Source organism: Mauremys mutica, chromosome 9 (genome assembly GCF_020497125.1).
Source record: "Mauremys mutica isolate MM-2020 ecotype Southern chromosome 9, ASM2049712v1, whole genome shotgun sequence".
Lineage (NCBI taxonomy): Eukaryota > Metazoa > Chordata > Testudines > Geoemydidae > Mauremys > Mauremys mutica.
The window spans coordinates 94,917,371-94,939,925 of NC_059080.1; the positions used below are offsets into that span (position 1 = coordinate 94,917,371).

The 22,555-nt window shown below is 41.2% G+C and overlaps 1 protein-coding gene across 3 annotated transcripts in view; it reads left to right on the plus strand.

The window, feature by feature from the left end:
- The window catches only part of FXR1 (FMR1 autosomal homolog 1), a 77,124-nt gene that overhangs the window by 28,971 nt on the left and 25,598 nt on the right, over nucleotides 1-22,555 (plus strand). For all 3 annotated transcript variants that reach the window (XM_045029216.1, XM_045029213.1, XM_045029215.1), the window contains exons 3-8: nucleotides 3,692-3,785; nucleotides 10,986-11,057; nucleotides 15,228-15,376; nucleotides 15,998-16,091; nucleotides 17,286-17,402; nucleotides 17,502-17,672. In XM_045029216.1, coding sequence (XP_044885151.1) covers nucleotides 11,043-11,057; nucleotides 15,228-15,376; nucleotides 15,998-16,091; nucleotides 17,286-17,402; nucleotides 17,502-17,672 — 546 coding nt within the window. In that variant the 5' untranslated portion in view covers nucleotides 3,692-3,785; nucleotides 10,986-11,042. The remainder of the gene's footprint in view (nucleotides 1-3,691; nucleotides 3,786-10,985; nucleotides 11,058-15,227; nucleotides 15,377-15,997; nucleotides 16,092-17,285; nucleotides 17,403-17,501; nucleotides 17,673-22,555) is intronic.

Sequence of the window (22,555 nt, forward strand, 5' to 3'; positions counted from 1 at the left end):
AGACTCAAAATTGGTAAGAGCACACCCCTCCCCGAGGAGAAATTTCACTCCCTAGTATCAAAGCAAACCGATCAGTCATGGTCATGACTTGTGTAAAACTCATGGGTCGCATGTCAGAATAACTTTTGGTGACCTCTGTAGCCAGACTTCATCTTGTGCCATTACAAGGCTGGCGAAGATTGGTATGTTGTCCATTTTGACATTATATGGACATTGATAACCATTCCATCTCGTATTGTGGCATCACTGTGTTGGTACGCTTGCAGAGCTATACGCTTTTCCATCCCTTCATCAAAAAGACAGTGATCGTGGAATCTTCAGGAGCAGGATAGGGCACACACTTAGATGATCTTCAAATACGGGGAGTTTGGTGTCCAGAGCATGTAAATGTGTTGGAGCTCCGGGCAGTCAGGCTTTTGCAGGCCATTGTTAACAACCTTGAAAAATTCTGCCATACAGATTCTCATGGACAATGTGTCTGCAATGCACTATGTAAAGTAGTAGGTGCTCACTCATCGCACCTGTGCCTAGATTCCACCAGGCTTTGTAACTGATGCCAGACACATGGGATAATCCTGATACCCCTTCACCTACCAGGTGTCAGCAATACCCTAATGAATCTTCTTAGGCAGTAATCTATAACCAGTTATGAGTGATACCTCCAGAATATCAGTCCTTTCTCTGATATTTCACTAGTTGGCAAAAAAGTCTAGGATGGGAATACCCAACAGAGAGAACACTGAATGTCCAAATTCTGTGCCAGAGTGGGTATAAGTCATGGATCCATACAGGATGCTTTTCTCGCATCTTGAAAACAAGGCTTTCTTTATATACATTTCTGCTGATTCCTCTGATAACCAAGATAATAAGTAAAATTGGACAAAAGGCAGTGCCTTTTATTGGCTTAGACAGTTCTGGCTGGTAGATCTCCTTCAAATGTCACCTCAACCTCTAATTACACTGCCAGAAAATAATCTCACTTAATCAGGGTCAGGTTCTCCACCTGGGCCTGAAGTCATTACACCTAATATCCTGGATGTTGGCTGGCTAAGCACCACTGATAGATACCATTCAGTGCAGGTCAACAGATCTTTCAGTAGAGCTGAAAGTCTTCCCAAGGAAAATGTATTCTTTCAAATGGAAGAGATTTTCGATATGGCAACTTGTAACAATCTGTATGCTCTGAAGGTTCCCATTCCCAAGATTCTTGACTACATTCTGCACTTAAAGTTCTTGTGATTCTGTCAGTTCAATCAAGGATCTCTATATAGCATTTTCAGTAGATCACTCTCCAGTTCAGTCAATCTCCGTATTCCTTCATCCTGCTGTTCTGAAGTTTTTAACAGGTTGATCCATACTTATTCACTACTTAGGGAGCCTGCCCCTTCCTGGAATATAAGTGTCCTTAACAGTATTACGGAGGACAGCCCCCCACCTCCCAGCTGCTTTCTGATTGCTCTCTTTACCACCTTACTCTCAAGACAGTTTTCTGATGGCTATTATGTTAGCAAGAAGATTGAGTGAGATTATGACCAACCCTCCCTACATCATATTCCACAGAAATAAGAGTGTGGAAGCCTCAACCTACATTTATTACCCAAATTGTTTCTCTGTTTCACATAAACCAAAGGTTCTCAACACATTTACCATTGTGGGCTGCATATGCAACTCTCTATATATTATGTGAGCCGCATCCACACAGTATATATACTACCTGTATGACCCTGAGGATGTCACATGGGCTGCAGCTGTGTGCTGATTGGGCCACAAGAGGGCTGCGGGTTGAGAACCACTGACCTAAATAAATCAGTCAGTTTTCCTTTCCAAAACCCACACCACTCTGAGGGAGAAGAAGCTTCACATTCTGGATATTACCGAAGCCGTAGGTTTATCTGGATAGGGTGATACCATTTTTAGACTATCTCTGTGCCTCTTGATTGCATTAAGCAACGTAGGGACAAGCCATCTCGGCACAGAGACTATCTAGATGGATTACACAGTGTATTTCTGTTACCAGCTGGCAGACATGCTCCTTCCTCCTAACATCAAGGCTCAATCTGCTACTCTGTGCTACCTAAAATAGGCTACTACCCTGTATTTCAAAAATATCTCTCTATCTGAAATAAATGGCCACCTGAAGTAATCCCCTGATTTTTGTTAAACATTATGCTATGAACCTGGCCTCCAGATTAGAGGCAAAACTGGAACAGGCTGATTTATTTATTTATTTAGTACTGTAACACTCACCTTCCAGATGGGCACTGCTTGCTAGTCACCTGGAATGGAGATCCACATGAACAAATACCGGTACTCACTGTAAAATACCATTCTTTCTTCTTTAACTGTGGTTCTTTCAGATGTTTTGTCCATGTGGATCTGCACAGCCTTTCCTTTAACATTACTTTTTTTGGAGTCTTTATTAGCTGGTATTCTCACTTAACGAGGGAACTGAGGGATGGTTGTGGCCCCTCCTCCCATTATGCCCATAGGTGGGGGGCTGGGGAACTACAAGGACATACAGGGCATAGGAGACTTATTCAGAGATTCTGATCCAATGCATATGAGTTGCATGTGCACTTGAAGTGGGATCTACGTGGACAAACACCTTGAAGAATCACAGTGACTGTAAGGTAAGTAACCACTCTTTATCGGAGGAAGATCATTAATTGTACTGGTCAGGGATACCATTCTAGACACCTTCTAGCAACAACTGGTACTAAAACAGTTTCTTGACCAGCATAATTCTTAAAATAATGTGGACATATCCTAAATTGAATCTTTGCTTGCCAGTTGTTTTTTTAAGAAGAGGAGAAATTCGTATGTAGGAATCTAATAATGTGCTATTAAGAGCCAGATCTTGCAAAACACCCATTGAAATCAGTGGAAGTTCAGGGTGTGCAAGGACCTCATGCCCAACTAGCTGGATATATTTAAATACGTATAAAGGGCTGTATAGCATGAACAGTGAGGGTAAAGTACATCATAAAATAGTTTTTACTTAGTTCACTTGGTATTTATGGAGGAAAATTAAAAAGTTTATTGAGGAAATTTAGAGGGATAATGTCAACTTGAGGGTTTTTTAATTGATTAATTTAAAAAATTCAGCTTTTGCTGTAACAGTCTTTTAAATATTTATATCCTGAATTTAAAAAAATCGTAAGGCTTTTTCTGTTCCTCTGATGTTAGTAAGAATTTTTTCAGCAAGGGAGAAACTGACTAGACTACATGTGGGAAGAGTGAGATGGATTATATGTAAAGTAATATAAAATGCACAAAAGTAAACAGAAAAAATATTAAAGAATTATTTTTCTCTAACTCCTTCTGTGTTGTATTTACTATAGTTACATAAAAAAGTTTCAGAGAGAAATATTTTTTCCAAGTTGCTTGTCAATTTAAAAAATAATTCTATTACTAAAATTCTTAGAAATTTAACTTTAGTTGATTATAAACTCTTGGGAGCAGGAACAATCTTTTTGTTCTGTGTTTCTACACTGCCTACCACAATGGAATCCTAGTTCACAGCGAGGGCTTGTAGGCACTGCCACAATACAAATTATAAATTAATAATCAGAACTGAATTTTAAACAGTGAACATATTTTAAGAATGAATTGTGTCAGTGAATATTTTTAAGGCTTGCCAGACCAGGATTAGTTCTTGAAATAATCAATGGAATATCTATTCAACTTTCAGTTGGCAACCAGAGCGCCAGGTTCCTTTTAATGAAGTCAGATTACCACCTCCACCTGATATCAAGAAAGAAATAGGAGAAGGAGATGAAGTGGAGGTGAGTTGACTCTCATGTTTCCCTCCTAGCTTGCCCTCCTGTGGAAGTGACTGTTCAGACAGGATAATGTTAATACTGATTATAGTCACAAGAAAAAGTAGAGTTAAGCTTTAAAAGTGAACATCTAATATATGTTGTGTCTGTCACTAGTAATGGTTGTACTTTTTGAAAGGTAAAATGGTCGAGTAGATGGAATATGGTTATTATGAACTAGAAGTTACAATATAGAAGAAATTGAAAAATGTATTTTCAGTTTAAAAAAATCGTAGGAAACAACCTTTCTCATTTTCATTAAAAATTTTCATGGAGCTTTTCGTGTTTGCTCAGAAACTGATGATAATAAAAAATGGTGACCCTACCATTCCCATAAAAATTCAACAAAACAAATTTCCTACTGAAAATTTCCATTTAATTAAAAAGCCATTTTTGGTCAAAAAGAACCAGCTGTGTTAGGAACTTGATTTCTGATCCTGACTGCACCTCTGACTTGCCCTTAGGGTTTGAACCTGTGCCTATCGAGGTCGATAGGAAAACTCCAGTTGAATTCAGTGGTGCAGAATCAGGTCCTTAAACCTTGTTTCCTCACCTGTAAAATGTCACACTGTTTACTAGTTCACTTAGGTAGTATTGAGGTGTGTGTGTGTGTGTGTGTGTGTGTGTGTTGAAAATCTGAAACTGTATATCAGTTATATATGACTATATTGTGCTTGGGTAGCTCAGATAGTTAAAAATTGAATTCCAGCTTCCATTCTAATTCTGCTTTTTCAGTTGGTTATGACCTCAAATAAATTCTCTTGGAGCTGAATTTTTCCATGTTTTATCTCAGCAAAGGGATGATTTTGTTGTTTGAAAGTTTGAACAACCACAGCTCATCTGTGCTTGAGTTATGTAAAAGTGGAAGAATAAAAGTTTTTTCCCCATAAGTTTGAATCTGAAATTTTGCACTTGGATGACTAAATTAATTTATGGTAGATTCAAGGATAAAGCCAAATTTGAAAGAAGCTTGTGTTCAGTAAATTTAAAGTTAGGAACATTTGAAATTGGTTGACTTTTGTTTGTGTGTTTTATAGTTTGATTTTTTTTTAAAATGTCCATGTTCATGGAATCTGTGTGTTTTGAGATATGACAAAAAACCCACCACACACATTCCCTCCCCTCCCACTCTCTCCAGGACTTTCACTCCACTGTAGTAGTGTCCACACGGTGAACTAGTGCACAGCAAGCTTGTGTACTGTAGATTCACACGCTGTGTTACTGCACAGTAACTCGCTGTGTAAACAATTTTTGTGTGTCCTAGAAAGCTGTGAAAATGTTTCAAATTCAAGTTAATTTTATAATGAATGTCTTATTTTGCTCTTTGAATAAATAATATGTAAAACATTTGCTAGAGAAAATGTACTGTGAAATGTTATTTTGGGAGTCCGAGTTAGGGTTCCTTTTTTTAGTTATTTTTGTATTAAACCTATTTGACTACGGTTCTCTTTTTTGAGTAGATCCAGCCTTGTATTCCACTTAGGTGTCTGTGTGCGCCCAGTGCACTGGAGCCAGAGAATTTTGCCTATCAGTACCCGTAGGAGGCATCACTCATGCTAAATGAGGCAGCACTGCCTTGACCCCATCCCTCAGTTCCATCTTACCACTCGTGGCTGGAGTTGGAGCTCTGTGTGGTTCTTAACCTCACAATCTCTATATTCCTTAGTGACTTTTTTTCTAGTTGTATATAATTAATTAGTACTCTTAGTAGAGTGTTAATTAGATTGAGCGTTAATTAACTTTCATTTAAGTATTCTCCTGGTGATATCCTCACCAGGATTTAACATTGTCCATTATATGGGGGAGCGATCCCCAGCAATTGATTCCCACACATAGTGCTTTCTGTGCTTAGGCTGAGCCACATGAACGGTGTTTGATTTGCAAATCGTTCACGAAATGGACTCAGGTGATGAGGATTCTTTGTCTGAAGCAGCCTACTTGGACACGCCATGCAGCCTGCTTCGGCACTGAGGTTTAAATCAGATCGGAGGCTGCCCTTGGGTTCCAAGAGTGTTGTCATTTCATGGTCTGGATCCAGCGCCTCTCTGAAGAGACACAGGAGTCGCTCCCTGTTGAGTGCACTGACGAAAAGGTTGTATAAGACTGATTGAGGCCTCTCGAGTTCGCATGGGGACTCATCTGTCTCTTGCAGAAGGAGCGCATACTACCATGGTGTGAATGCTGGTGCTTGGGATGGAGTAAGTCCCATTAATCACTCTCCAGGACCACACCTGGAGGTCAGAGACCTGTACCATTCTCTGCAGTTGCTCTGAGAGAGTAGCTCTCCCGATTAACGATGCGCTCCTAGAGCCTGTTAGGGTTCTCTGGAGCATGCTGGCTTCAGTACTACTTACTGCAAAGTGCTTGGAGAAATGCTGCTTTGTCTCAGTGCAGGGATTTGAGGGTTTTTATACCCACCCTGCCCCAAATTCCCTGGTCATAAACACAGTGAATGATAGAGCCTGGCAGGGCAGATTTAAGTCAACTTCTAAGGTTACGCATGTTAAACAGATGGACCTGATGGATAGGAAGATTTACACCTTTTCTTCCTTGCAGATGTGGATTGCTAACCAGTAGGCATTGCTGTCAAAATATGACTTTGTGAACTGGCTGGCTATGTCTTAAATTTGCAGACCAGCTGACCGAAGCTTCCAGGGAAGTATTTTGGGCATTTATCACCAAAAGCTGATGGGTGGCTAAGTCTTAATTGCCGTCGGCACTGGACGCCAGGGATAGTTGAGCCAGCGTATTGGCCTCGATAGTGACCATGAGAAGGGTGTGCTGGCTGCAGAATTTGGCCATTGCTCCTGATGTGCAGCAAGCTATAGAGGATTTGCACTTTAATTGCTTCCTGGGGTTTTTTTTTTGTTTTTTGTTTTTGGTTGGGTTTTTTTTGACAAGATGGATGAACTCTTCACTCCTTCAAGGACCGTAGGACTATCTTACGGCTGTTGGGGGTGTACACATTGGCAGTGCAGAGACCACCACTATGGTGGTCAACAGTAGTATCGTCTGTCGTGCACATTTGGGCAGCTCTCCCTCCCCTGAGATAACAGGACTATCCCAGAAAGGGAAATAGGTCCCAGAGGAGGAGGCATTCAAGTCTGGGGTTTGGCCAATAGACATGCCTTCCCCAGGTGCCCCCCAAGCATCCATTTTGACTCCAGAACAATGATCTAGTCATTGCACCCTTTTCCCCCATCCCCTCTGTTTGGGGACAGGTTGACTCACTTTCATAATGGTTGGGGCTTGATCACCACTGACAGCTGGGTCCTAAGCACCATCAAATTGGGCTATGCCATACAATTCCTTTCAGTCCCTCTTCAGGGCCCCCCTCTCATGAGATACTATTCCTAAAACAGGTCCACTTTCTCCTGGCTTTTTTTCTTTGGCTTCCTGGGTCTCAGCCTAAGTATTGGGATGTGAACTTTGGTTCACACTCAGAAAATTGAGTTCATTGGGGCCCTAAAAGACAATGAGTTCAAGAGCCTTTTTGCCCACCGACCGTTTTAAGGCAATTTGCCACCTTTGCCTCAGTCTGCAGTCTCAGCTTCCAGGACAGTTCAGATGTGCCTGGGGCTCTTGAACCACATGTCGGCTTGCACGCAGGTGGTCCAGTTTGCAAAATTGTGTTTTCACCTTCATATGTGGCTCAGGACAACTTACTGTCTCAACTCTTCACTCCTTGTACAAATTGGTTCATCTCCCTCCACTGGTCCTGGACTCCTTGGAGTGGTGGATGCTTCTGGAGAATGTTTGTCATCCCTTCATCCAGTCCAGGTCTGATGTCACTGATGCCTTCTTGATGGGCTGGGGAGCACATCGGGGGTTACTGAAAGTTAAGCGTCCATGGTCAGAGCAGGAAGCCTTGCAGCATATCAAAATGCTGGAGCTTCTGGCCATCTGCAATGCCTGTCACATTTTTCTGGACCATATCAGGGGCTTAGTGATTCACATACTTACCAACAGTACCACTGTGATGTATTATGTGAATAGTCAAGGGGGAGCACACTCAAGGGTGCTCTGCCAAGAAACAATCAGGTTGTGGCAGTTCTGCATTGAGGAGAGTTTCACTCTGATACCCGACCATTTGCCAGGGGTCCAGAATCGTCTCTCAGACCATCTCAGTAGGAATGTTTTTTTCTGAGTCACAAGTGATCCCTGAGGCCAAGTGTCCTCCAGGTCATCTTCACAGCTTGGGGCATTTTGATAATTGACCTGTTTGCTCTGAGGGACAACAGGAAATGTCTGTTCTGCTTTCGAGGGGGCCTTAGTCTGGGCTCCCTAACTGACACTTTTCACTTCAGCTGGCAGTCGGCTCTCCTGTATGCTTTTCTTCTGATCTCAGTCATCTCACAAGTCATCCTCAAGCTGAAGGCGGATTGGGCCAACCTTGTTCTCATTGCCCCAGCCATATGTGAGGCAGTGCTGGTTCTCTGACATTCTCACATTCTCAGTTCAGCCTCCCTTGCTCCTTCCTCTCAAGGCGTAGCTGTTCCATGGTTGAATGAGGAGGAAGAGCAGTGTTCAGCGGCTGTACAGAAGGTACTACTCAACAGTAGAAAGCCTTCTACCAGAATGGCTTATTTGGTGAAATAGAAGCAGTTTTTGATGTGGCCATTGGCCTGTGGAATTCAGCCTATGCAGGTTTCTCTCCAGGATGTCTTCCTGGAGTACTTGCTGCACCTTCAGTCATCAGACCTTGCGCTTAGCTTATTGAGAGTGGATCTGGCAGTTAATATCAGCATTTCATCCTCTCTCATTCAGGAAAGATCAGTCTTCTCCAATGGCACGGTAGCAAGATTCTTAAAAGGGCTTCTTCATCTCCATCCTTCTCTGGTCTGGGAGCTGATTCCTCTGTGGGACCTTAACATTTGGCTCTGGAGAGCCAAAGCCAAGAGCTGGAGCAAGCCAAAGGCAGGGAAGCAGTGGAGGGGCTTACGCTCCGACTTCTCCACGAGCCCAGAGCTGGAGTCAGAGAGTTGAAAGACTCCCAGCAGAGAGGCTGGGGATGGGTTCCCATTGGGATGAGCATGGTTGCACTCTAGCTGGAAGGGCAGGGGTGGTTGTCTTGGTAAAAGGACATGAGAAGAGCAATGAAGTGCCTAGGTGGAAGACACTGGAGTATGGGACTCCCAGCAGAGAGGAAGAATGGGATTTTAAGCACTATATATGCTGGGTGTAAGAAATTGGCTAGTTTGGGACTTTTGTTGGAGATTATTTGAACTAGTCATAAGTGGCCCCAAGAAAGGGTATTATTTAAGCAAGATTACCTGTTGTGGGATTACTGGGGACTCTGAAGGGGAAACTGAGGCAGGTGTATCCGTTGTGCAAATAGTCTGCCGCAGGATTGTGCCTAAAGCAGGAGTTGCCCTATAACATGCATTTCTTGTAGGGCAAACCTTTAATATGACTGTAGAATAGCTGGATCATCATACTTCTTTGTACACATCTAAAAACATATGGTGACAGCATATAAACTCTACTATAGACAAAATACTACAGTGGAAGTCATATTTTATCTGCTAATATTTTGAAATAGATTGTATAGTGCCAAGAGAGAACTTGGATTTAAGTTGCAATTACTTGGGGAATCAGTTTTAAATTTTCTTCAACTATAATAAATTTATACTCTTTGGGTTGTAATTTGCTGGAAAAACAGGGATGTTGATAGGCCCCCTAATTATGTGGCTTCCCTAGTGAGTTTTGCTGCAAATAAATAAAACTGTCTTTGTATATAGTAGGTAGGAAACTGAAGAGGTCATGTATAACAGTGTGGCATTCCATTTTGAGTTATGATATATCCTGTGTTTTCAGCACAGTACATTCTGACAATTATGACATTCTATTTCTCTTTAGTGTTTTGTTTTGTTTTTTTTTAAAGAGCACTGCCAGTGTGTATTAAACCAAACTGAGAGGAATGATTAAAAGGGCATTTAATAGTAGGATATGGAGTCTTCCATTTCTAACTTGCCAGTTCAGATAAACCTTTTAAAACAAGAATGACTAAAAGCTGCAGTGGCCTCGGGGAAACGAATTTGGCAAGATTCATAGTTTATTTAATAATGGGTAAGAGGGACCATCAATAAAAAATACCCATTAGAACCAATTGGTGCCCTCAGCAACAGCCTCAGCCAAAGGCCAGTGATTGACTGAACCATAAAAACTCACCTACCCTCATATTCTCAGTGATGGCAACTTCAAATCAGGGAGTAAGCATGTTGCTGGGGTAGTGTAACTAATGATACTGCTGCTGCTTATTCTGCTTGTTCCATAGTTTCCAGGACTGCTGATCTGACATCTTTTCCAGAGCAATATATTCATACACAAATTAAATTAATAGAAAAATGAAACACATGCCAAGTTTTTATCCAGATACACCAAAAGAGTTTGAAATCCCTCCTGCTCATCCTGCACAGCTAATATGAAAGATTATGCAGGTGCATAAATTGAACTAAAAATTGGCTGCAGTAGTACTAAAAATAAAGCAAAACAACATGTTTGCTAAATAGAGAACAGAATTATTATTGAAAAACTACTATTTTCAGGTTTCTAAATATTTGAAAACATCCTTTCAGGTAGCAAACTAGATATCTGCCAAATGAAGATAGAAATTGCAGTACTTTTATATATCAAGTTCCTAATACTGTAAAAACCTTAAGTGTTTGCTGCTTTCAGCTTTGGCCAGTTAGAAATACTTAATTCTTCTGCATGGTAAGTATCCAGTGTGTAATATAATACTGATGTTAGGCCTGCTCTACACACAGATTTTGTATCAGCATAACTATTTCTGTTTGGACATAAGCATATTTATGCCAGATAATTGTCTTCATGCTAGAGGTTTTGTTCCACCTTAACTATACTGGTAATGTTAAAATGGTACAATTCGTATGTATAGACAAGTCTTTGTGTCAGAATAACTGAAAGTTAAAACAATGTAGAACTTGAACTAAAAGCTACTAGTACATTATTATTTTTTTGAAAACGCATGTGTGTTTAATTTTTTTTTTTTTGTATTGGCTGTTTAAATCTGGAATCCCCAAATTTAGGTCCTGATCCTGCCCTCATTGAAGTTAATGGATAAACTCCATTTGCCTTCAGTGGAGTGTTTTTTTTAATTGTGTAGCTATATTTTAAATATGCTCCCCTTGTATTTTTTCCTTTCAGGTTTACTCAAGAGCAAATGACCAAGAACCTTGTGGCTGGTGGCTGGCAAAAGTTCGAATGATGAAAGGAGAGGTAAGTTACTTTAAAACTTAGGACTATCTGCTCCTATTTGAAGTGCAGCAAGTATGGAAGGTAAATATTGCAAGAGTCATTAAATCTGTGTGCAGTATCTTGTGAGGGAGAAATGACACTGTGATATAATGACGTAAGGACATGAAAAACAGAGCAGGTGAGAGTGGGTTGTCACTAATACAGAAACAAAGCATAGCTTGAAAAAAGGAGAAGGAACCCAAAGTTAAGTATTACCAACACAAAACCACTATAGCAGGTTAGGTCATACATTAAGACCGCTCATGGCCATGGTAACTTGCAGCTGGCTGACTATGCACAGGTAGGGGGTAACAATAAATATTCTTTCTTGTAAATTGCTCACTAAGTGGGGATGGTTCCTGGATACTTGCCATTTTGTGTGTTTGACACACCTTGAGTCAGTATACCTTTGGTCTGGTTGTTTAGGTTCTGCAAGAACTACATTGCATGCCTAACTCTGATTTATGTGTCCATATATTGGATGAGCCATTTCTGGACTATGTGTGGTACCTTGTATATCTGTATGCTTAGTTTCTGACATAATTTGAAACAAATCAATCTATTTTGCAAACAGAATTGGTGAAGTTACAAAAATATGTAAAGCGAAAAATGTCCCTACCTGTGTTTCTAACATCCTGATAAGATTTTAAATTTGATTCAGTTTTGATAATTGTTACTTCACATTATTTGTATGGATAATAGAACATCAGAGTTATGAATACCAGACTTATGAACTGACCAGGTAACCACACACATCATTTAGAATCAGAAGTACATAATCAGGCAGCAGCAGAGACCTCCCCCCTCAAAAAAAGCAAATACAGTACAGTACTGTGTTAAATGTAAATTACTATTAAAAAAAAAAAGAGAGCAGCATTTTTCTTCTGCGTAACAAAGTTTCAAAGCTTTATTAAGTCAATGTTCAGTTGTAAACTTTTGAAAGAACAACCATAATTTTTGTTCAGAGTTAGGAACAACCTCCATTCCTGAGGTGCTACTGTATTTTTTTTTCTTTACATTTCACTCAGCTTAGTGAAAGGAGACTAGTCTGTTGTTTCTATTAAAAACATTTTTCAATGCTCTTCTGTTTTTTCTTCCTATGTGCTAGGAGAATGCAACCAAGTTTTGATTAAAATGCAGCAAGGACATGTTATTTTTTAAAATATATATATATATATATATATTTCCATGAATAGTTAAAAAATACACTGAATTTTGGGCTTAAACTATAAAATGTAACATGATGACATTTCATTAATTTAATTACACATTTCAGTTAAGAGTTTGGGGGTTGGTTTTTTTTCAAAGAGGGGTTTGGAACTGGAGTTGCATTTAAATATTGCCCAAATACAACAGCATCATGCATCAACCAAGAGACTGAATAAAATACAAACAATAACAAAAGTGAAAGTTGGCTATGATGGTGAGTGCCCTAGAAAGAACCAAAGTAGCTAGAACAGCAAGTTAGATTTCTAAAGTTTTCAGTAAAATAAGTAAAAATTGAAGGTGATAATCTTTAATGTGGACAAGAATGTTTTTTGAAAGATGTTTTTCTCAGCAGCGCTCCTGTAATAAATAAGAGCCTGATTCTGCTAGTCTTCCATGTGTGTTATTCATATAGCCGGCCATCGCAGTTGCAGGCACAAAAAAGATTTGCACACTCAGACACTTAGTTTAGGTTTAGTGAATCATGGCTACATATCTGACGTTGTCCTATTAAAATATTATTGCTGTATTGTGAATTGATATGATGAGTACTAGTTGAAGTCATCCTTTCCAACTGAAAAGCTGTATTTTTTTGTCTTTAGCAAGTAGTAGGTCTCCAAAAGCTCAGTCAGGAAACAAGGTTGGGAATAAGAAATTGTTTATGTATTTCATGGGCTTTGATGTTTGTTAGCTTTTTGTTAGTACTTCTGCTGCTTCTGTTGAACTCTATTGGGGCAAGGAGATATTCAAAGCACATCATTTGAAATAAGTGACTGTCCTTGACAATGGTCTATCTAGGTATTTTCTCTCTTATTGTGATCTGTGTGGATGAACAAGCTGGCAAGACAAGACACTTTAAACTTGTGACATTGAGAGATACTGATTAGAACATCTGTCAGCTCCCCTGCAGTGGGGTTAAATACAAGCCCTAATATATTTCTCTTGTATGTCACAGCAGCTTGGGATTTTACTACCAACTAGCTAACTAAAGTTTTTGGTTAGAGGACTTGGATTTAAATAATGAGAAACAGTACAAATGTCCATAGGTGTGCGGTCTGAGTTTTTGTTTTTTTAATGTAACTCAACAAATAATGTGTTTTTAATTATATACACAAACGAGAAGTTACCTAGCCTTCTAACTTATGAAACCTTCCAGAGTTATTGACAGTAGGAGTTTTCATGCTTTGATCTCCTGTATCCTTACTTATCCTTTCAAAGTACTGATAGAATTACACCTGTTACAAATTATATAATCTTCAAGCTTTTATTCACTTCCGAGTTCATTATAGATGCTTTGGCTGGGTATTCCCAGATTTAAGTTTGCTAAACAGGGGACTAATCTGAAATTCACAAAAGATGTATCTGATGATGAGCAACCATATGATTATTTTTGGTAATAAATCTGTTTATATGGCATGTTGCTAAACTGAACTACAGCTGGGCGGGCAGGCGGCAGGCAAAGCGGGGAGGTATGCGGGGACGGGCTGACGGGCAGGGACCGGGTATGCGGGGACGGGCGGGCGGGGACGGGCAGGGACCGGGTATGCGGGGGTGGGCGGGCGGCTGGGGACGCGGGGAGCGGGCGGCTGGGGAACCGCGCGGCTGGAGAGCCAGGGAGCGGGTGGCTGGGGACGCGGGGAGCCGGGCTCGAGATATTAGGGTTGGGCAAATCGACATAACAGATGAGAAGCCCATAAGATAAAGAGGGAGTTTGGCGGTTCCACTTCTAAAACCTCGAGTTAATAGGATTGGCAAGTTAACCGAGGTCGACATAAATGGGTTCGACTGTACTTCTAAATGCGGTAAGACATATTACTTTTCTAAGAGCATATGGACTTTTATCTTCAAAATGTGGTTGCAGGTATATGCATTTTCAACATTCTTAAAGATAAACTTTTGTTCTCTTCCAATTTATGTAGACAATACATATGGCAGATAGTTGTATGTAATCATTGATTTGCGAATAAAGAAATTGTTCTGTGAACCAAATTTAATTTAAAATGTGGTTATAGTCAGAAAAGACCCTATGGAAATATGGCACCACCTTACCAAACATATCTGTTCCTTTTGTGTATTTCAGTCAAGTCTGCTTATGTTGATAAAAAACAAGTATCTGTTTTTGTGGAGGAGCAAGGGAAGTTTCTGCCTACTCCTTTTGGAGTTGCCCCATGGGGGTGGAAAAGAGGATTTGATTTTGGAAGGATATGTAAAAAAATTTCTACCCTGGCACAAAGCTGGGCTTTGTGGGCCTTCCTGTGTACTGAAGGGTTGTGGGGAAGGACCAGAATATTTGCAGCTTTTACAACTTCCAGACCTTTTGTCTCCTGCAACTGAAATAAATATGTGTAAATACAGAATAGCACCACAGCCTGAGAAGGAAGGGATACCTCCTCCTCCTTTATGTCCAGTAGTTATCTGCTGGTCAGCCTATTTACACAGTGGATTTAACTTTTCCTGCTGTTGCCTCAGAGTCAATACATTAGTGTAAAATTAGCTGAATTCTTTTCTCCCTCAAGCATTTTTGGAAAAATTGTCAGCTAAGTTCCTGTTGCGTTACCTTTAGTAGTACATGGGATGTACTAAGCAGAATGAAGACAGTTTAAATTTCAGGTCCTGGATTGAGTCAACAGAATTGGCAGTCAGAAAAAAACAATATTTGATTTACAAACTGTGCAAACTTAGTTTCCAGTTGTACAATGCAATGTGCGTATGCATACCCCTCCACCCATATAGAGACCCATTGGCTTCAGTGGGACACTGGGGGAGGGGGGTCTGCACAGGCTTATAACATTGCAGGAGCACAGCTTTGTCAAAATAGAACTATGTTTTAATATGTAAACCCATATTGTATATTTCCTTGATGGTGGATATGGTAGCTGTTACCTTTATGAAATGGTTACTTTTAATTAATGATTTTTTAAAAAAAAAAAAACTTTCCCCGCTTAGTTTTATGTCATTGAGTATGCTGCTTGTGATGCCACGTACAACGAAATAGTCACATTTGAACGACTTCGACCCGTGAATCAAAATAAAACTGTCAAAAAGAACACATTCTTTAAGTGCACAGTGGATGTTCCTGAAGATCTGAGAGATGCGTGAGTAGCTCTGCATACTGTAACTTCACTATTATTCATTTCAACATGGCATATTCCTTTCTCCATATATATATCTTAAATTCTTGTCTTAGGTTATTTTTTGGAGAGAATACTCCAGTTAAATGTCATTAACTGTGATACTTCAATCAAATATGAAAGTGATGTGGTTTCCAATCATCCTCTGGGACAGTTGTACTTGCCCCCTCCTTTTTCCCTCCACCAGAAGGCTTGGTGATTTTTCTGGTGGTTGGGCCACATGCTCTTTTGTGGTTGAGCTGAATCCCATGGAAGAAGAAATCTTTGGTCAAACAGGCTGCTTCCTGAGCATTCAACCCTGTACACATGAGCTGCTACTGTAGCCAGCTGCAGTATAGAGTAACAAGTAGAAAAGGAAGACTTCCAAGGAGCTGCAGACAGCTTTACCTCTTTCACATTTGCAGTGTGAAATCAGGTAGACCCCCTGATACATCTCCTTGCACTAGTCTGGAGTTTTCCAAGCTGAGAAAAATTTCTTATTATAGACTACTGCCGCATTCTCATTTTTGATTAATAGGGTTGCACAGTTCTTATTGATACGACTGTCTTCAGCTGAAGTAACCTTTACAACATTCATTTCTCTAGGTGCGCTAATGAAAATGCACATAAGGATTTTAAGAAAGCTGTAGGAGCTTGTCGAATTTTCTACCATGCTGAAACTACACAGTTAATAATACTGGTAAGAAATCAGTTAATTTTTTGTGCAGACAATGCATGCATATTCAAGATATTAACTACTACATTTTGATTGGTTACAGAATGTTGTGTGCTTCCTGCATATCTGTGTGAAATAATTTATTTGTAAGGCTATGCACGTTTCAAGCAGTTTATATGTATGTGTTCATAATATTTTAAAATACTGTATTTTAGAGTAGGCTCATTGGATTGGTGTCAGTACTGCATCAAAGACAGCCTGAGTTTGGGAGTGATCTTTAGTCTCTCTGATTAATGTTTCCTGCGATGCAGCTTTCTGCAGAAGTAATGTGCTTAGTCTCTTTTGAGGGTAAAAGCACTCTTGCACAAATTCCCTTTACTGGATGGAGAAGAGAGATCATAATCATAACCATAGTCATTTAGGGAATTGAGAGCCTTAGGGAGATTTTGTAATATACAGAATGATAGGTTCAAGGTAGTTAGTCCTATCTTTTACATATTTTTAATTGTCAGTCAAAGCCAGGGAAAAGCTAGTACTCAGTCTCCAAGTATCAAAGGAAAAATTTAAAGGCAACTCTCACCCAAATTTGTTCAAATGCAGTGAGACTGAAATTGGGTTTGGCCTGGGGATTCCTGCGTCTGCCTTCTAACATATTATTTTTCACCCACACCTGTGCAGGAGAATCCCACAAACATCACACCTGGCTTAATTAGATTTGCTGTTAAGGAATATTTTCCTCAGCAGTAATTTGTCTTTGCAGTTCTATTTCCTTGGGACAACATTTTCCATATAAATTTACCTGTTCAGATTCAGTTTTCCCTTACTTTCTCGGATCTTCCAGTGAAGAAGTGTGTGACCTGCACATATATGGTAAAAAGATTACATAAAGTAATCTAGCAGTTTATAATAGATCCCTAGTGGGATTATCTTATTGCAACATTCACTGTATAGGTCCAATAGAAAAACTGTGGCTGTAAAGACATGGAGCCAATGGTAATGGATTTGTGGGATTTTGTTTTGGAAGCTGAATTTTTCTTGGTATGTCTTGTTTTGAGACCTTGAGGAAGGCTAATATCAATAAGTGACTTTCTAAATTGGGATTTATATTTTCAATTCAATTCAATTGTAAAAGTAAACAGAGTTTTAATTTGCCCTCTGAATGCAGATTTTCTTTATCAAAAGGGGATATTGCTTATCTTACCACTTCTCTTTTTGTAGTCTGCCAGCGAATCAACAGTGAAGAGAGTAAATATACTGAGTGACATGCATTTGCGCAGCATTCGTACCAAGCTAATGCTCATGTCAAGAAATGAAGAAGCCACAAAACACTTAGAAGTAAGCTGTCTTAGAATGGAATTGTTTAAAGTAATCATTTAACTGTGTTCAGTTTTGAGTTTCTTCTTATGGTGGACAAATTCTTTCACCTCCCCCTAGTGCACAAAACAACTTGCAGCAGCATTTCATGAGGAATTTGTTGTAAGAGAAGATTTAATGGGACTTGCAATAGGAACACATGGTAGTAACATACAGCAGGCGAGGAAAGTTCCAGGAGTAACTGCAATTGAGCTTGAGGAAGATACTGGTACTTTCAGAATCTATGGAGAGGTAAGGGGAAAAGGTTTTTTTGTTCTTCATATTTAATAGTTGGTTTACTTTGGTGGTTATTACTACTGCACAGAGATGAGATCTGAGCACAGGAACAAGAGTCGAAGACTGCTGAGTTCTAATTCCAATTCGGACACAGTTTGTGAGGCCAGTCAGCTTACCCTCTGTGTTTCCGCAGAAGTGAAGTGGGGATAAAAATACACACTTCACAGGGCGAGTGTTGTAGGTGGTATATTTAACTGTCTCGTATTTGTAAAGCATTTTGAAGATGAAAATTACTATAGTATCATGTAATAAATGTTTGTCACTTTAGCTGTTACCTTTTTTGTTTTGAGTGTACATAGTTTTATTTTTTACCAGTAAAGCCTCCTGCTCCCCACACTTTTCTTTTGTTTTCCTTTTTCTTTTTGGGTATTGCCTATTTCATCATTTTGGAACTCCAGTCTTTCTGTTTTTCGCTCCCTAGCATCTTGAATGACAACCAAGTTAGAGATTTGTAATTCTGTTTAGACTTCTTCATTCTGGCCATGGAGTTTTTGTAATGTGATTGAAAGCTCCAGAAGTAAAGCTGATATTTAAAAGAGGATATAATATGCACAGTATGTGCTCCAGTCTATTAAAGGAGAACAGTTCACATATCAAAATGTTATTTACAGATCACTAGTCATTCGTTGCTAACTAATCAAAAGGTTCCGCAGCAGTGTCTTTTGTTGTTTCTCATTTGAGGCCTGATGTTGACCTTTTGTGACTCTAACTGTGGAACTTTAACATTCAGGTAAAGTCATTTTCTGTATTTAATAATAATAAAAGCTGGAAAAGACCCCTTATATAGTCTACTACCATTGGTGTAACACACTACACTCTGTTGGGGAACATATGAGTTATAAAAAGTCTCTTAGGCAAAAGGCCAACAAGCAGCATGGAGTGGAGGGGAGAGAAATTACTCTTGGTTGCAATACTACTTATTGTATACAGGTAATACTTGCTCAGGACCAAATACTTGGTATTATTCTTGTTAAATGACTATATATTACCTGCCATTCTTCAGACTAGCATGTTTCTCTCCCAACTGCCATGTCCTCTCTACATAGTAAATATACTGGAGTGTATAAATATAGGTGTGCTCATATAGTTCTATAAAGGGATTAAATATTAACAGGTTGAGAGCCCTGATCGTTGACTTTGGTTGAGGAGCACTTGATGCAGGTCAGGAGGGGAGTGTACAAATGTGGCTTTAAAGCTATTTTTGTGCCCTTGTGATCCTGGGGCTGCTTTAATTAGTCCTTTCCCCTAAATCAGCATTCATCTCTGAGCCAGCGCATAGAGCCACTTTTTGGGCGGGCTGTAGTAGTAGTTGAAGTCTCTTGTGTTCCCTTATATAGGACTTTTTGTCTTTTGGATTCTCGCAGTCTATAGACCCTGTGTCTACCACCCACTCCCGGGCCAAATTCCACCAGTCTGCCTCCAAATCCTCCCTCAAAAGAGCACTGTGCAGAGAATTTGTCTCCCAAGTAACATCTTTGTAACCTGCCCTTTTTTCCACCTGCACTAAAGCAGGACCTCTGGTGTACAAACCTTGTGAGCATGCACATATGGAAAAGGATTTTAACCATGTCAGTTCAGGAGTGTGCATGTAACTTGTATACAAATAATATAAAAATAAATTCACACATTATTTCTGAACTTCGTTCATTTTCAATATTGATATATCTAAAACTACAATGATTTTTTTTTAGCTTGTATCCAGGTCTCCTGTTCCACATTAAAAGAAAAATTTTAATATCCTGTATTATAGGAGGAGTGGTAGCCACTGCTATATTTAGGCTGCCTAACATTTTACTTTATTGCGGTGGGTAGAATGTCTTCAGTCTAGCAAAAGGCCTTTTCTTTGTCCTGTAAAATTCTGTTCAGCTTTTACTGAGATATAAACTACTAAAAATTGTTTCCCTTTTCTCACTTATGTACCTTAGGAAAATGTTGGCAGCAAACTAAAATAATAACTGAGCATGAAAATTCTAAATTCAGGCCACTCCCTAAGTAACAGCAGCAGATGCTGTAATGAGAATACCTGGGAACTGCTGAGGCAGTTGTATTGAGGGAGGAACTCCCCCCCAAACCCAGCTCTGAGTTCCTGCATCCCATACCTCCTGTCAGAGTTCCCTCCCCACTCTGAACTCTGGGGTACAGATGTGGAGACCCACATGAAAGACCCCCCTAAGTTTATATTCCACCAGCTTAGGTTAAAAACTTCTCCAAGGCACAAATTCCTTTCCTTGTTCTTGGACGGTATTTCTGCCACCACCAAGTGCTTTAAACAAACATTGTGGGGGGCACTTGGAGCTCTGTCTCCCCCAAAATATCCCCCCAAGCCTCTTCACCCTTTCCGGGGGAGGGGGCGGGGGGGAGAGACGCTTGAGAATAATATACCAACCAATAGGTTAACAAAGTGAGCACAGACCAAATCCCTGTTTTCTAGGACACTGAAAATCAATCAGGTTCTTAAAAGAAGAATTTTATTTTAAAAAAAAAAAAGAGTAAAAGAATCACACCTGCAAAATCAGAATGGAAGATAACTTTACATGGGTAAATAAAAAGATTTAAAGCACAGAGGATTTCCCTCTAGGCTCAATTTCAGAGTTACAAAAACAGGAATAAACCTCCCTCTTTAGCATAGGGAAAATTCACAAGCTAAAACAAAAGAAAATCTAACGCATTTCCTTGCTATTACTTACAATTTCTGTAATTTTTAGATGTATCAGTTAAAGATCTTTTTAGGAGCTGGGTTACCTGCTTTGTCTCTCTCTCTTTGTCCCGAGAGAGAACCAACAATGAGATCGAAAACAACACCCCCCCCCCCCCCCCATTTGAAAGTATCTTCTTTCCCCATTGGTCCTTCTGGTCAGGTGCCAACTAGGTTAATTGAACTGATTAACCCCTTACAGGTAAGTGATTCTGTAGCTCTGGCCAGGAGGGATTTAGGTTACTGCATATATAAAGGTTGTTACCCTTCCCTTTATATTTATGACACCACCTCTTGAGGCATCATAGAGCAGGAGCTCCCAAAACGCCCAAGGGTGGTACAAGAAAGAAGGAGAGCCAGGCTGTGCTCCCTCTGTCTTTGACAGGGTTACTGGTCTAATGGATGAAGGGGAAGCTGTAGACATGATATATCTTGACTTCAGTAAGGCTTGATTGAGTCTCGCATAACATTCTCATAAGCACATTGGGGAAATGTGACCTAGATGAGATTATTGCAAGATGGCTCCATAACTAGTTGAAAGACCATACTCAAAGAGTAGTTATCAATGGTTTGCTCTGCAACTGGAAGGATTTATCTAGTGAGGGCCTGCAGGGGTCTGTCCTGGATCCAGTACTATTTGGTATTTTCAGCAATGACTTGGATAATAGAATAGTGTGTGCAGATGATACCAAGCTAGGAGGGATTGCGAGCACTTTGGAGGACAGGATTAGAATTCAAAATGATCTTTCCAAACTGGAGAGTTAGTCTGAAATCAGGAAGATGAAATTCAATAAAGACAATTCTTCTTCGAGTGATTGCTCCTATGCATTCCAGTTAGGTGTGCGCGCCGCGCGTGCACGGCTCTTCGGAACATTTTTAGCCTAGCAACACCGGCGGGCCGGCTGGGCGCCCCCTGGAGTGGCGCCGCTATAGCGCTAGTTATATACCCCAGCCGGCCCGTCCGCTCCTCAGTTCCTTCTTCCCGCCCGTGACGGCCAGTTGGAACTGTGGAGTGCTCGTCGTCCTCCACTTACCTAGCTCACCTTGGTTCTAGTTTTGTGTTTAATGTACATAGTTAGTTGTTTAAATTAGTTAGTTGAGTAGTCATTAGATAGATTAGGGGGAATTAGGGGGGCTTAGCCCCTCTTTTCCCGTCCGGTGCGGGCGTATGCCCAAGACACTGGGATTCAAGCACTGTGCGGCTTGCCAGCGGCACATGCCTGTTGGGGACCCTCACGAATCCTGTCTTCGTTGTCTCGGCGAGGGCCATCGACCAGATAAGTGCCCCATTTGCAGGTCGTTCAAGCCGCAAACGAAAAAGGAGCGGGACATTAGATTACGGCAGCTCCTCATGGAATCCGCGCTTACCCCTGCGGTGCCGACACCTTCAGCTCCGCCGTCGTCCTCGGTGCGAAGCGCTCCAGCGGTCCCCGGCCGGTCCGGTACCGAGACTGTTAAGAAACAGCCGGCACCGAAGCCCCGGCACCGTTCCCATTCACCATCTGGGAAACGGAAGCCGAAGACCAAAGCTGTAGAGACTGCTACGTCGAGACCATTGGTCCAGCAGCCAGTAGCGGCGCCTTCGGCACCGTCCTCGACAGCGCACGGTCCGTGCGCGGTACCGTCGACTCCGGCACCGGCAGGGCCGTCGAGTCCGGTACCCCCGCGCTCCCCGGTGCAAACCGTGGTCGAGCTGCCTCTCCCGTCCACGCCTGAGACGTTCTCGACGGCGAGGGAGCTCATAGAGCTAACAGAGGCACCGAGCCTCCGGCCCCCGGCACCGCCGGTTCGGGCTGTTCCGGCCATGGTACGACCTGCCACTCCTGACAAACGGGATAGAAGGCGATCCAGGTCCCGCTCCCGATCCCGGAGAGGGTCACCTTCCCGCCGTTCAAGGTCACGGCACCGGTCTCCATCCCGGTACCGCTCTCCTTCTCGGCGCCGGTCGCAGTCCCGGTACCGCTCCTCATCGCGGTACCGGTCGTACTCCCGGAGGCGTTCCAAGTCCCGGTCCCGCTCTCCGGACCGTCGGCACCGAGGAAGGTCCGGATCCCGGCACCGCTCCCGACGCCGTTCTCGAAGCCGCTCCCGTCGAGATCGCGGTCGACCTCCTGGTACTCTCGCGGTCGAAGGTCCCGCTCGC